Genomic DNA, 16,620 nt, shown 5'->3' with positions numbered 1-16,620 from the left:
CCTTTAACCTCTTAAGGACCCAGGACGTACGGGGACGTCCCCGCACCCTGGGCCTTAAGGACCCAGGATGTCCCCGTACGTCCTGGCGTTTTCTGGTCTCTGTTGCTCACCGGGCAGAGATCGGAACTGGATGCCTGCTGAAATCCTTCAGCAGGCATCCAGGGCAAACGCCGAGGGGGGCCATGTAGGCCCCCCATGTCGGCGATCGTCGCAAATCGCAAGGGAAATCGCCCTTGCGATCTGCGGCGATACCGGGCTGATCGGGTCTCTGGGACCCGACCGCCCGGTAATTTCGCATGATCCCGGCTGTCACAGACAGCCAGGACCATGCTAACGTATAGGAGCGAGGTGGCAAACCTGCCACCTCCTCCTACACCCTGCGATCTGTCGGTTAGTTGACCGACCAATCGCAGGAGGGGGGGCGGTTACTTCCTCCCGTCCTGCCCGGCCCCTGAAAGTCCGGAGAGGAAGGGAGGAAGACCGGAGGACGCGGCGGGGGACAGGGGACTGCTGGGGACCGGCCCCAGTACTTACCTCGTCCCTGAAGACCCGGATAATGGCGGCGGAGACTGCGGCAGCGGCGACAGGTGAGTAGATCTTCAGCCGCGGTCGGGCCCTTTACAGCAATGAACATCGCCGTAAAGCGACATGCATTGCTGTAATAGGACCCTGTAAACTACAACTCCCAGCATGCCCAGACAGCCCTTGGCATCTGGGCATGCTGGGAGTTGCAGTTTTGCAACATCTGGAGGTCCACAGTTTTTGGACCACTGTGCCCTTCCAGATGTTGCAAAACTACACATCCTCAGCATGCCCTTACTGTCCAGGCATGCTGGGAGTTGTAGTGCTGTAACATCTGGCCCTTCAGATGTTGCAGAACTACAACTCTCAGCATGCCTGGACAGTTTTGGCATACTGGGGGTTGTAGTTTTGCAACTGGAAGGGCACAGATTGGGAACCACTGTATTAGTGGTCTGCAAACTAGTCCTCCAGATGTTGCAAAACTACAACTCCAAGCATGCTGGGAGTTGTAGTTCGACAACATCTGGCTCTAAAGATGTTGCCGAACTACTACTCCCAGCATGCCTGTGAATGTTTGGGAGTTGTGGTTTTGCAACAGCTGGAGGCACACTGGTTGGGAAACATTGTTTCCTAACTCAGTGTTTCCCAACCCGTGTGCCTCCAGCTGTTGCAAAACCACAACTCCCAAACATTCTCAGGCATGCTGGGAGTAGTAGTTTTGCAACAGCTGGAGGTCCCCCCCCTGTGAATGTACAGGGTACATTCACATGGGCAGGGGCTTACAGTGAGTATCGGGCTGCAAGTTTGCAATGCAGCAAATTTTGCGCGGCAGCTCAAACTCGCTGTAATCCCCTGCCCGTGCGACTGTACCCTAAAAACACTACACTACACTAACACAAAATAAAATAAAAAGTAAAAAACACTACATATACACATACCCCTACACAGCCCCCCTCCCTCCCCAATAAAAATGAAAACGCCTGGTACGCCACTCTTTCCAAAATGGAGCCTCCAGCTGTTGCAAAACAACAACTCCCAGTATTGCCGGACAGCCGTTGACTGTCCAGGCATGCTGGGAGTTTTGCAACAGCTGGAGGCACCCTGTTTGGGAATCACTGGCGTAGAATACCCCTATGTCCACCCCTATGCAAATCCCTAATTCAGGCCTCAAATGCGCAGGGCGCTCTCACTTTGGAGCCCTGTCGTATTTCAAGGCAACAGTTTAGGGCCACATATGGGGTATCACCGTACTCGGGAGAAATTGACTAACAAATCTTGGGGGTCTTTTTCTCCTTTCACCCCTTATGAAAAGGTGAAGTTGGGGTCTACACCAGCATGTTAGTGTAAAAAAAAATAAACTTTTTACACTAACATGCTGGTGTTGCCCTATACTTTTCATTTTGACAAGAGGTAAAGGGGAAAAAAGCCCCCCAAAATTTGTAACGCAATTTCTCCCGAGTACGGAGATACCCCATATGTGGGCGCAAACTGCTCTGGGGGAGCACAACAAGGCCCAGAAGGGAGAGTGCGCCATGTACATTTGAGGTGATTTGCACAGGGGTGGCTGATTGTTACAGCGGTTTTGACAAACGCAAAAAAAAAAAAAAAAAACACATGTGACCCCATTTCGGAAACTACACCCCTCACGGAATGTAATGAGGGGTGCAGTGAGAATTTACACCCCACTGGTGTCTGACGGATCTTTGGAAGAGTGGGCTGTGCAAATTAAAAATGTTGTACAGCCCACTGTTCCAAAGATATGACAGACACCAGTGGGGGTAAATGCTCACTTTACGCCTTCTTACGTTCCTCAAGGGGTCTAGTTTCCAAAATGGTATGCCATGTGGGGGTTATTTTGCTGTCCTGGCACCATTTAGGTTTCCTAAATGCGACATGCCCCCCGAGCAAAATTTGCTCTCAAAAAGCCAAATATGACTCCTTCTCTTCTGAGCATTGTAGTTTGCCCGTAGTGCACTTCAGGTCAACTTTTGGGGTACCTCCATACTCAGAAGAGATGTGGTTACAAATTTTGGGGGGGTATTTTCTGCTATTAACCCTTGCAAAAATGTGAAATTTGGGGGGGAAACACACCTTTTAGTGATTTTTTTAAATTTTTTTTTTACGTATGCAAAAGTCGTGAAACCCCTGTGGGGTATTAAGGCTCACTTTATTTCTTGTTACGTTCCCCGAGGGGTCTAGTTTCCAAAATGGTATGCCATGTGTTTTTTTTTTTTGCTGTCCTGGCACCATAGGGGCTTCCTAAATGCGACATGCCCCCGAGCAAAATTTGCTCTCAAAAAGCCAAATATGACTCCTACTCTTCTGAGCATTGTAGTTCACCCATAGTACACCTCAGGTCAACTTATGGGGTACCTTCAGACTCAGAAGAGATGGGGTCACAATGTTTGGGGGGTATTTTCTGCTATTAACCCTTGGAAAAATGTGAAATTTGGGGGGAAACACACATTTTAGTGAAATTTTATTTTTATTTTTTTACATATGCAAAAGTCGTGAAACACCTGTGGGGTATTAAGGCTCACTTTATTCCTTGTTACGTACCTCAAGGGGTCTAGTTTCCAAAATGGTATGCCATGTGGGGGATTTTTGCTGTTCTAGCACCATAGGGGTTTCCTAAATGCAACATGCCCCCCAAAAACCATTTAAAAAAAACGTACTCTCCAAAATCCCCTTGTCGCTTCTGAGCCCTCTACTGCGCCCGCCGAACACTTTACATAGACATATGAGGTATGTGCTTACTCGAGAGAAATTGGGCTACAAATATAAGTATACATTTTCTCCTTTTTCCCCTTGTAAAAATTCAAACATTGGGTCTACAAGAACATGCGAGTGTAAAAAATGGAGATTGTGAATTTTCTCCTTCACTTTGCTGTTATTCCTGTGAAACACCTAAAGGGTTAAAACGCGGACTGAATGTCATTTTGAATACTTTGGGGGGTGCAGTTTTTATAATGGGGTCATTTGTGGGGTATTTCTAAAATGAAGACCCTTCAAATCCACTTCAAACCTGAACTGGTCCATGAAAAATTGTGAGTTTGAAAATTTTGTGAAAAATTGGAAAATTGCTGCTGAACTTTGAAGCCCTCTGGTGTCTTCCAAAAGTAAAAACTCGTCAATTTTATGATGCAAACATAAAGTAGACATATTGTATATGTGAATCCAAAAAAAAAAATTATTTGGAATATCCATTTTCCCTACAAGCAGAAAGCTTCAAAGTTAGAAAAATGCAAAATTTTAAATTTTTTCATCAAATTTTGGGATTTTTCACCAAGAAAGGATGCAATTTACCATAAAATTTTACCACTATGTTAAAGTAGAATATGTCACGAAAAAACAATCTCTGAATCAGAATGATAACTAAAAGCATTCCAGAGTTATTAATGTTTAAAGTGACAGTGGTCAGATTTGCAAAAAAGGGCTTCGTCTTAGAGGTGAAAATGGGCTCCGTCCTTAAGGGGTTAAAATCCGCACTGCAGCTCTATGGGGGAGATTTATCAAAACCTGTCCAGACAACAAGTTACTTAGTTGCCCATAGCTACCAATCAGATTGCGTCTTTCATTTTTGAAAACTGAAAGAAGCGATCTGATTGGTCGCTATGGGCAACTCAGCAACTTTTCCTTTGGACAGGTTTTGATAAATCTCGCCCAATTTCTTTATACAGATTTTCTGATACTCACATATTTCAAAAATATTTCCATAGCACAGTGTTTCCCAGCCAGGGTGCCTCCAGCTGTTGCAAAACTACAACTCCCAGTATGCCCGGACAGCCGAAGGCTGTCCGGGCATGCTGGGAGTTGTAGTTTTGCAACAGCTGGAGGCACCCTGGTTGGGAAACACTGCCATTTGTATTGTAAACTTTCTGCAGAGTTTCAGACCTCACTGGAAAATCATTGGTATCATGCCTTTTCTATCGCCCTCCATACATTTTTCACAGATGATAATACATTAAATGATAGTTTATTGTTATTTTCTGGCGTATTCCCTAAATTTTTTAATCTGGAGAATTCAGGTTACATCATGCACTGAGTAGCAGACTAAACCAAGAACGCTTTGGTCTGTCCTGCTTTCTGGCATCTGTTTTTTTGTTTATCCTGTAAGATATCTTCAAAGAATGCCATATGACCTGCCTTAAAAGGACCGGGACATTAACAACCACCACAGAAAAACAAAAACCTTTACTGTTTAACATTAGACAAAGTCAATTCTCCTCCATGGGGGCACACTCCGTAATCGAGGGGTCATGAGAAGAGACAATGGAATACTCCTTGGCTTCATTAAACCAAAATCTGTTAGATCACTTTAACCTTTTCATTACTGATAAACCAAGGAATAACCTCTTATCATGTCTTTCTATAGCAGTAACCCGTTTATTTGCATTCTAGAAGTGTTTGCACAGTAGGACATGTTACTATTGTTTTAAATATTTACAACATTTTCTATCAGGGCCGGTTCTGCCTGAAGGCAAAATAGGCAGCCGCCTAGAGCGCCCTCTTGATGGGGCGCCGCTCTGCTCGCTGCAAGAAAGTTAGTAACCAGCCAGTTACAGTTAGTTACAGTGTGTCACCCCCAGTAGTAAGGTGATTACTTGAGGAGGAGGTTTGTTACAGTGTGTCACCCCCAGTAGTAAGGATATTACTTGAGGAGGAGGTTTGTTACAGTGTGTCACCCCCAGTAGTAAGGTGATTACTTGAGGAGGAGGTTTGTTACAGTGTGTCACCCCCAGTAGTAAGGATGTTACTTGAGGAGGAGGTTTGTTACAGTGTGTCACCCCAGTAGTAAGGTGATTACTTGAGGAGGAGGTTTGTTACAGTGTGTCACCCCCAGTAGTAAGGATATTACTTGAGGAGGAGGTTTGTTACAGTGTGTCACCTCCAGCAGTAAGGTGATTACTTGAGGAGGAGGTTTGTTACAGTGTGTCAGCCCCAGTAGTAAGGATATTACTTGAGGAGGAGGTTTGTTACAGTGTGTCACCCCAGTAGTAAGGTGATTACTTGAGGAGGAGGTTTGTTACAGTGTGTCACCTCCAGTAGTATGGTAATTACATGAGAAGGAGGTTTGTTACAGTGTGTCACCCCCAGTAGTAAGGTGATTACTTGAGGAGGAGGTTTGTTACAGTGTGTCACCTCCAGTAGTAAGGTGATTACATAAGGAGGAGGTTTGTTACAGTGTGTCACCCCCAGTAGTAAGGTAATTTCATAAGGAGGAGGTTTGTTATAGTGTGTCACCCCCAGTAGTAAGGGATTACATGAGGAGGAGGTTTGTTACAATATGTCACCCCCAGTAGTAAGGTGATTACATAAGGAGGAGGTTTGTTACAGTGTGTCACCCCAGTAGTAAGGTGATTACATGAGGAGGTGGTTTGTTACAATGTGTCACCCCCAGTAGTAAGGTGATTATATAAGGAGGAGGTTTATTACAGTGTGTCACCCCAGTAGTTAGGTGATTACATGAGGAGGAGGTTTGTTACAGTGTGTCACCCCAGTAGTAAGGAGATTACATGAGGAGGAGGTTTGTTACAGTGTGTCACCCCAGTAGTTAGGTGATTACATGAGGAGGAGGTTTGTTACAGTGTGTCACCCCAGTAGCAAGGTGATTATATGAGGAGGAGGTTTGTTACAGTGTGTCACCCCAGTAGTAAGGTGGGGCATGTGATAGGGAAGAGTCAAGGGACAACAAAATTAGCTTTCGCTTAGGGTGGCAAAATCCTTGCACCAGCCCTGCTTTCTAGGGATTTTACTGTTTGGGAACAAATTAGTGTTCTGATAAATATTAGAAGACATTGACACCATGTTCTGTCACTACTGTAAAGTAGTATCCATACCTATACTGTACAATACCCATTTACTTCTATTGTGCAGACACATACCAAGGGGTATAACAAAATAAAATGTCATAGGGCATTTAATAAAACTCCTACTCTTTCATGATATCTTCAGCAGCAAGAGAGTTCGAGACAGGAAAAGCTTATGATCATTTTAAAGGGGTACTCTTTAAGAAAACTTTTTATTTTTTTATTTTTTAAATCAACTGGTGCCAGAAAGTTAAACAGATTTGTAAATTACTTCTATTAAAAATTCTTAATCCTTCCAGTACTTATTAGCAGCTGCATACTACAGAGGAAATTCTTTTCTTTTGGGATTTCATTTCTGTCACGAGCACAGTGCTCTCTGCTGACACCTCTGTCCATTTTAGGAACTTCCAGAGCAGGAGAGATTTGCTATGGGGATTGCTATGAGCACTGTGGTCAGACAGAAAAGAAATCCGCCCCCAAAAAAGAATTTCCTCTGTATTATACAGCAGCTGATAAGTACTGGAAGGATTAAGATTTTTTTTATAGAAGTAATTTACAAATCTGTTTAACTTTCTGGCACCAGTTGATTTAAAAAATAAAACATTTTCCACCGGAGTACCCCTTTAAGCATTCATTCTTTAACCTTTTTCCTGAGGCCCTATTAACATCACATTTTCACAGGTATACTTATAGATACCAGAAAAAGGTTATTCTGAAGCACACCATGGGATACCCATTGACTTTTTCAGACCAAATGTAGTCTACCATTAATTGAGTATACTTTTTTGCAGACAATGTTTGGTCTATAGTAAGGCATGCCATGAGTATGTCATGGTATGTGTCGGAATGCCTTTTTGCCTATGTATACTAGCAACATAGCCCCAAAAATGTGATGTGAATGGGGCACATGCTGTATTTAATTTTCCATTGCCCAATCTTGTCAAAATACAGTGGCATAACTTGTAGCTTCTGGGCCCAATGCAAAATACTTGTCTTTTATGGGGCAGATGTGAATTGGGGGCACCCATAGGCCCCAGTGTGATTGCTACCTCTGCACCTCCTATAGTTACGCCCCTGTCTAACCATTAATTGGCCTCCTAATATTAGCCCCATTGCACCTACTGCCCCCCTTTAACTTTTTCTCTGTGTAGAGCCACAAGACAGTGTAGAGGGATACAGCACATTGACATTCAACTCTAGATGTATACTCTAGGACAGTGGTCTCCAGCCTGCGGACCTCCAGATGTTGCAAAACTACAACTCCCAGCATGCCCGGACAGCCAACGGCTGTCCGGGCATGCTGGGAGTTGTAGTTTTGCAACATCTGAAGGTCCGCAGGTTGAAGACCACTGCTCTAGGATGTTTCCACATAGTTTTTTTTTCTGGTGTTTTGGGGAAAAATGCCACTGTAGTTTTTGAGCCAAAGCCAGAAGTGGATCGAGTAGGAAGGAGAAGTAGAAGTCCTTCCTTTTAAATCCACTTCTTGCTTTTGTGGTAGATATTAAAAATACACCAGAAAAAAAAACCTTTGTGGAAACCTGGTCTAACAGTGCTACAGAATCTGTGTGCACTATATCAAATCAAGAATTATTATTATTATTATTATTATTATTATTATTATATATAGTACATAATGGTAATACCATATTTAAAAGGTCCTGATGTTGCTTTTAACAGATATATACACATTACAGAATATAATAAGCTTAAATAATAAGCTTTAACAGCATGCCGCTATGTGAGAATATGATCATTCTTCGTTTTGTCACCATAAGTGAGCAATTATCACAGCAATCTCTTGTTAATAATCAAAAAGTCTACATCAGTGTTTTCCGAGTAGTGTGCCTCCAGCTGTTGCAAAACTACAACTCCCAGCATACTCGGACAGCCTTTTAGGCTTTCCTGGCATGCTGGGAGTTGTATTTTTGCAGCAGCTGGAGACACACTGGGTTGGTCTACAGTATTGCTGTCTATGAACAGTTATGAGGATATATTGCTAGATGTGATTATATACTTTTATTTTGGTAAAGTAGTAAAAAAGTAGAAATATCTATAATTTTTTTCCTTTTTTTGCCTGTATTCCTTCCATATTGAATCCTTTATCCCTTTTAAAGAGTTATTTTTAAAGGGGTTAGCCAGGAAAAAACTTTTTTTTTTTTTTTTTTTTATAAATAAACTGGCTCCAGAAAGTTAAACAGATTTGTAAATGACTTCTATTAACAAATCTAAATCCTTTCAGTACTTATGAGCTTCTGAAGTTGAGTTGTTCTTTTCTGTCTAAGTGCTCTCTGATGACACGTGTCTCGGGAACCGCCCTGTTTAGAAGCAAATCCCATTAGCAAACTTCTTCTATTCTGTGCAGTTCCCGAGACAAGCAGAGATGTCAGGAGAGAGCTCTGTTGCCAGACAGAAAACAACAACTCAAATTCAGCAGCTGATAATGATTGGAAGGATTAAGATTTTTTAATAGAAGTAATTTACAAATCTGTTTAACTTTCTGGAGCCAGTTGATATATAAAAAAAAGTTTTTTTCTTGGAATACCCCTTTAACTCAGAAAATCCGATGGATAGGGGATAAAAAACTGATCAGTGGGGGGTCCGAATGCTGGGGCCCCCAAATGATGACGATAACAGAGGAAAACTGTCTGCTAATGAGTGCAGTGCACCGAATGTGTGCAGCCAGCACTCCATTTATACTTTATGGGGCTTCCGAACATTGCCATGCGGTGTGCTCCATTAATTTGGGAGACGCTTTCATCCATTCTCATGATAGGCAAGTGTCCCAGTGGTCAGGCCCCATCAATCAGCTTATTATGCCCTATACTTTGTAAATTGGGAATACTCTTGTATTAAAAAAGTATTAAATTGTCTTCTGTAAACATTTTATTCAGATACAATTATATTGTACAGTAAAAACTTAGTAAACAACCAATTCAACCATTATTGATCTCTGGGGTGCTTTGTCACCTAGCTTTCCCAGTACCCTGAGAGGCAAATCTGCCTGGGAATGCAAAAATACATTTGTTGGATAATCTGGCAGAATTGATTTTAGCAATTCTAGAAAAGATGTGTGACATTCCCTGTGGGAGCCATAGGAGTTGCCGCACAGATTTCCCAAGGACAAAACTGTGAATATTTAGAGGTTGAAAAGCTTTAAAGTTGCTGTTCTCCCTTACATTTGCCAGCATGAATGATTCCATCTCAGGGAGGTAAGTATCAGGGCTGAGCACAGTGCACAACAAATGACTTCTCTTTCCTGTGTTTAATGACATTTACAGAAGTGATGAATCTGGAGAAGTAAAATCAGGTTCCTGCACAACTTTACAAGTCTGTTTTATGGAGGCAGAGTGTGTGCTGGAGGAAGAAGGGCTGCAGGTCTGCCCCACACTTGGAGTTAGGGTGCATGCACACCACGTTTTTGCAATACAGTTCCCGTATCAGGTTTTTGATGAAAAACTGATTCCTCAAAACCTGACTAAACTGTATCAAAAAGTGTGTACAAATTTTAACCCGTATACGGTTTGAAAAATGATGTCCGCATCCGTTTTTAGGAAAAAAAAAAGTTTCACTTGTTTGATTGAAATTGCAAGAAAAAACTGTGCAAAGTCAAAAAACGTATGGTGAAAACCTAATGGTACAGTACGCACATACAGTTCTGTACGGTTCCCATTGACTCCCATGTTAAAACAAAAAAAAACGTATACTGTTTAATACAGTTTTTCACCCGGATCAAAAAACGTGGTAGACTATGGTTTTGGGTAAAAAACTTGACAAAACCATATGAGATGCAAAACGGACTAAGGCTGGGTTCACATCACGTTTTCTCCTATATGGGAACTCATATGGCAGGGGGAGCTAAAACCTCGCGCTCCCGTATGCTTTCGTATGCACTCCCGTATGTAATTAATTTCAATGAGCCGGCCGGAGTGAAACGTTCGGTCGGCTCATTTTTGCGCCGTATGCGCTTTTTACCCGGACCTAAAACTGTGGTCATCCAGCACACGTTTTTAGTTCTCCCCTGCCGTATGCGCTCCCATATGGGGGAAAACGTAATGGGAACCCAGCCTAAATCGGATGATGCGTTTGACATACAGTTTACAATGTTAAGTCAATGCATACAGTTTTCTATACAGTTCCATACGGTTTTTAACTTAAACCCGTATACGGGAACTGTATAGCAAAAACGCGGTGTACATCCACCCTTAGTCTGCTGACATCCCAACCCAGTGTTTCCCAACCAGAGTGCCTCCAGCTGTTGCAAAACTACAACTCCCAGCATGCATGCAGGGAGTTGTAGTTTTGCAACAGCTGGAGGCACCCTGGTTTTGAAACACTGTCCTACTCAGACCCATGCCCCCTGTTAGCACTGTGCTTTGGGATTGTGCACAGAGGGCATTGTTGGCACATTCTACTTCCCAAGGTTTCTGCTCTCTTTCCTGCCATTCATTGGAGGATGAAGGAGGGGACAACACTGGAGCAGAGGGTGGGTGATGGGGGCTGGTTCCAGGATGAAGGGGCTGGAGTCACATGGAGACAATCTTTTGATTAATGTCCAAATTACTTGCTCTGCTCCCAAACCTCTGACTGGAGATTTGCAGACACAGGGGAACTTTCCTCTTACATCTGGATTGATTGTATTTGATGAGAGCAAGATGAGCCTGCTGCATGTGAAGGGGCCAGCAGTGCACTACTACTAGTCCGGGAGGATCCGCCAAACTCTGGAGAACTTTTCTGCACTGAGATCCAGAAGGTGAGAGCTGGAGGATCAGAGTCCTGGGATATAACATGACAGAGGAACATAAGCCTGATGGAAAGGTGGAGAGCAGCAAGGACCTGGAGAGGCAGCTTCGTCTTAGGGTCTGTGTTCTCAGCGAACTCCTTAAGACTGAGAGGGACTATGTGGGGACCTTGGAGTTCCTTGTCTCGGTGAGTTGTGTGATGGGGAGATGGGGGAGGGGGTTTCTTCTATCACTGCTCAGCCAGCCTGAGTAACTGGATTATTGGAAACCACAAAAGAAACCACAACAATAGGTAAAGACTTGGCATAATAGTCATCCACAGTACAGGGGGGACCATAAGGTGGAATTATGTATATTATGTAATCTACAGACTAGGGCAGTGTTTCCCAACCAGGGTGCCTCCAGCTGTGGCAAAAATACAATTCCCAGCATGCCCGGACAGCCTTCGGCTGTCCGGGCATGCTGGGAATTGTAGTTTTGCCACAGCTGGAGGCACCCTGATTGGGAAACACAGGGCTAGAAGTTTCCTGGTGCTCTAGTATCTATTTATGTAAACATTTATTTCTGTGTTTATTTTTGCATGTATCAACTTTATCTATGTAAATAGTTTGCAGGACTGTAGTAAACTCAAACAAAAAAGATGATGTCAACAAAATACATGTTGGATACTTTGACATGTCAATATTTTGGTCACTGTTGTACATCAGTATATGTGAGACACAACCAGGAGCGGGTCCAGAACAAGAACAGCAAATGTTTTTTCACTGTATTCCCAAGTTTTGGGATACTAGTGCAGAATGCCAATTGAAATGCTGTGTAAACGTGGCCTAAGGTTTATAAGGAGCAGATATTGTCATTCTCCAATGATCAGGCCGTTCACAGGTGTGTGGGGTGTCTGTCCTGCGGATGAGGGAAGAGAAGCAGAGAGGCAGCATGGAAGGGATCCTGATAATAACATTATATCATTGGGACTATTATGTAATACTTCACGTTGCTCTAAGCTGGAGTATCAAACCGAAATCTATTCTGGTTGAGTTTAGTAGCATTTTTTATTTATTTATATTAATGCAGCATCCTTCAGAAAAAGTTTTTTGCATGTTAACCAATAAAAGTATCACTCCTTTATACACAAAAGTATTTAATACTACATATGATTCTGCACAGATAAACACGGACGTCTCTATTCACATTACCTCCTAGTGTTCAGTAATACTGGTGAATACCCTCTTCAGACCCCAAGCCATGATGGTATAAGGCTGGGTTCACATTAAAAAAGTTGTCTTTGTTTGAGGTGTACCATAGCCCATTAGTGGACAGAATGTAACAAAGTATGCCAAGTGCTTTTTCTTGATAACTATTATTTTGTGACACTTAAAAGTTTTCTCTATGTTGTGTCCATTAAAGTGAATGCTATTGTCATGGGTACACCACTGTGAGGGTCATTCATACGGCAGAATTCCACCTTAAATTAAAGCCCAGAGCGGAATTCCGCTTGCAGAAATTCAGAAGTGTAAATGGGAGTGTGGAATCCCATAGAAGTCTCTGCGCATTAATCTGAGCCGGAATTCCGCAAGCAGAAATTCAGAAGTGTGAATGGGAGTGTGGAATCCAATAGAAGTCTCTGTGCATTAATCTGAGCCGGAATTCCGCAAGCAGAAATTCTGCTGTGTGAATAGACCCTAAAGCTAGGTTCACACTACGGAATCTCTGAGCAGAATTTCTGCTGGAGATTTAGCCGGCGGCACTAAGACCGCACGGACTGCATTGCCGTCCCCATAGATGGCAATGCATTTCTGGGTGGAGATTTTGGGAGATCTGTTTAGAAATGTATTAACATCTATAGAGACGGCAATGCAGTCCTTGCGGTGCTATGGTAGAAAGAACAATCCCGGCACTCACTGTATCAGTCTGATAAAGGCTTTGGCCGAAACGCGTTACATTGTGTTTGCACGGTGTTTCAATAAACACATTTTCACTTGGCAGAAGACTACAGTGAGTGCCGGGATTGTTCTTTCTACCATTGCCATGTATTCCACGTGCACCACCAAGGGACTTGGGTGCCGACCCTTACTCATTTCTCTTGCGGTGCTATTGCCGCAGGCTCGGTCTCGGTCTCAGCCTAGGGTTAATACCATAGACGGCAATGCATTTCTGGGTGGATCTTTTGGGAGATCTGCTCAGTAATGCATTGACATCTATGCAGACAGCAATGCAGTCTGCGTGGTTCTTGTGCCGCCGGCTTGATCTTTGGCAGAAATTCTGCCCAGAGATTCCACAGTGTGAACCCAGCCTAAATGTCTTTAGGCAAGGTTGGACATATCCTTGGAGACAGGTAGCCTATACTCCTAAATGTGTTCTTCTGACATTCAACCCTCTTAAGTTGTTTTCTATCAATGTCCATGAAACGTCTTACTGTAGAGTCAAGTTGACTCCTGAAATGGAATAAAAGTTGAGTCAAAATAGATATATCATCAGCTTTCACCTTTTTAACCTGATTGTTTTATGGACTGAGAATGTGTTGTGATGCCTTGTCCCTGTGTAACACAAAGCACACAGTGCCCAATTGTGCTGAGGAGAATAAAGAGACAGTGTGACGGCTGTGATACATGCATGCCTGGGCAGAACCTCATCCTGGACACTTCTGGAACAGGGGCTATTAAAAGGATGTAAATATATACAGTACATCTCAATGGAGCTTTTCCTGCTGAATAGGTCTGGAGTCTATTTCCCACACAAATCTGCAGGTCACATGCTTTATGGGATTGCTCAATACCAGTGTGTGATTCTGTACTATTGGTGGTTTGATGTTAGTTCTTTTAGTCTATGAAAGGTTATGGTTGTACAGGTATTGTGCCAGTTATTGCTTTTACGTACAGTTTTGAGGAATTTTTAAAAGTTCAAGGATGTTAGTCTCAAGGTGGTTCTGCGAAAAGATTATGTATTGGAACTGCTTATTTGTTTGGAATGTTTATTGCCTTATACAGTGATCCCTCAACCTACAATGGCCTCAACATACAATAGTTTCAACATACAGTGGTCTTTTCTGGACCATTGTAAGTTGAAACCAGACTCAACATACATTGTACAAACAGTCCAGATCTGTGCAACGTGTCAATGGCCGGAAGAACCGCCCAATCAGAAAGGGCAATTTACTGGTAAAACCCCTGTATTACTGAAGCGTATGCACTGACTGATGTCTGGTAGCGCCCCCTACAGTACAGGGAGGTATTACATGTTCTGTACACTTTACCTGTACCAGGGTTACCTGCTCCTTTGGACACCAGGTAAAGGCGACTCCATTTTACTTTTTTAGGAAATTGCATGTACTATACAGGACCCTGAAGAAGCTCCTATCCTCTACATAGACCAGTGTTTCCCCAAGCAGGGTGCCCCCAGCTGTTGCAAAACTACAACTCCCAGCATGCCCGGACAGCCTTTGGCTGTCCGGGCATGCTGGGAGTTGTAGTTTTGCAACAGCTGGAGGCTCCCTGCTTGGGAAACACTGACATAGACAGTGATTTACAGCTCCCAGCAGATCTTTATTACTTTTATATGTAAGGACTTGCTTTATCTATATTAGTTATCTACTTATTTTTCTTTAATTCTCACTTTTTCCTATTTTTGGATGACATTTTGGTGGCTTTAGAACCAATTACCAGGTTCCCATAGAGTTCTGGTCTCAACATACAATGGTCTCAACATACAATGGTCGTCCTGGAACCAATTAATATTGTAACTTGAGGGACCACTGTACTATAGTATGTATTAATTATTAGACCTGAGTGGCAAAAGTAAAAATTCAGTTCTTCTGGCTTCTTCTGAACGAGGACTTTCATCCATTGCATGGAGTTCTATCATAATTTGACTGGTCGCCTAAGATTTTGGTCATATTTTCTGTTGTACCACTAAGTGGAGCAAAACAATGGAAAAAAGATCTGGTACATGCCAGAAATGAACAGCACCCAATGAACCCCAACGACTTTAGTGAGGTTAGTTGCGTTTCGTGCTGCATTATTTCATTACATATTTTTGAATAAACTTACAACTGAGAAACCCAGGATATGTATGGACCCAGTCTTAAAGCTCCCTTTACCTACATCATTGTTGGCCACACACACAGGGAAATATGAAGCCACTTAAAATTGGTTTGAAGACCTGCAAAAAAGATGTGATCAACTGTCAGATGAGTGTTTGTTTGGTTGTTTGTTGACTGGGTCTATTACTTAGGCTAAGGGTGCATTCACACCACGTTTTGTTCATACGGGTGCCGGATCAGGCGGAGGGAGGGGCAAACCGGGCTCTCCCGTACCCCAGCCGGACCAGTGCTGAACTCCATTTACTTTAATGAGCCGACCGGAGTCAAACGGTGACTCCGGTCGGCTCAGTTTTGACCCGTATGTGGTTTGCTGACCGGACATAAAACCGTAGTTTACTACGGTTTTAGGTCCGGTCCAAAACCGCATACGGGTCAGAACTGAGCCGACCGGAGTCACCGTTTGACTCCGGTCGGTCATTAACGTAAATGGAGTCAAGGGGTGATCCGGCCGGGGGAAGGGAGCGCCCGGTTTACCCCTCAAAACGTGGTGTGAATGCACCCTAATAGTGGCCCATTCAGCTGATAATTGGCCTGTGTTATAGGCCCTTAAAAGTGTCAAGCTCATGAGGAAGCAGACCTATAAACATGCCTGCTTGGATTGACGTTGAATGCATGCTTTCTTTGGGGGCACACCATTGTCGCACACCCTGTCCCTTGCAGACACATCTGATAGCATATATCTCTTGGGAAAACTAAGGATGAGCATTTCACATCTAATCTTGGTTTCTTCTGATGTCTGACATTGGAGGCAGTCAGGCTTCTCTCCAGCTGCAGCTCCAGAAACTAGAGTGTAAGCTATACATAGAGCAAAAGTGGACACAGGCAGCTAAATGATCTGGTGCAGGAGCAGTATACAGGCCTCTTACTCTATAATAGCCTCTACGAGCACCCACAGATGTCTCTAGGACAATTCACCAATAATAGTGACCATTAAATACTTTGGCTTAGTCCTTTACATGCAGTTGCTTTGATGGTTGCAGTGATCAAATGTAGTGACTACTTGACTATGTTTGGGATATTAAAGTCAATGGAGACTTTTAATGTAAATCCTGCATAAAAAATGATCTACATGATAGGGTTTAAGTGTCTGATAGCAAGGGTCCAAACGCTGGGACCCACGAGATCTCCTGTATGAGTCCTGGTTCTCGCCATTGTACTCACCAGTCCCTGGATCGCTCCAGCCCCTTCCTTCAGAGATGAGCAGGAGTGACATTAAAAAAACAAATAAAACACCAATAAAACCTGTGAACAAAAAGCCCAAAGTGGGTACTAGATTATAGAGATACTTTTTTTTTTTTTTTTTTTTTTTTTTAGCGCTGAGCATTGTTCATTATGGTTGTCCTAAAGAAAATAAATACATATTTATTTATAGAAGACCAGAAAATGGGATTATTGTATTCTCACACTGCTATTCTGTAATATATGCAGCTTATGTTTATATTGACACTAGGCT

General features: G+C 43.0%; 1 protein-coding gene across 1 annotated transcript in view; it reads left to right on the top strand.

Moving 5' to 3' along the window:
• The first annotated feature begins 10,822 nt into the window (after nucleotides 1-10,822).
• PREX2 (phosphatidylinositol-3,4,5-trisphosphate dependent Rac exchange factor 2) overlaps nucleotides 10,823-16,620 on the top strand; it is a 367,011-nt gene continuing 361,213 nt past the window's right edge. The window contains exon 1 of the mRNA XM_056522123.1: nucleotides 10,823-11,258. Within this exon, the coding sequence (XP_056378098.1) occupies nucleotides 11,118-11,258 (141 nt within the window). The 5' untranslated portion in view covers nucleotides 10,823-11,117. The remainder of the gene's footprint in view (nucleotides 11,259-16,620) is intronic.

Source organism: Hyla sarda, chromosome 5 (assembly GCF_029499605.1).
Source record: "Hyla sarda isolate aHylSar1 chromosome 5, aHylSar1.hap1, whole genome shotgun sequence".
NCBI classification, from domain to species: domain Eukaryota; kingdom Metazoa; phylum Chordata; class Amphibia; order Anura; family Hylidae; genus Hyla; species Hyla sarda.
This window is presented reverse-complemented; position numbering and strand designations above follow the sequence as displayed.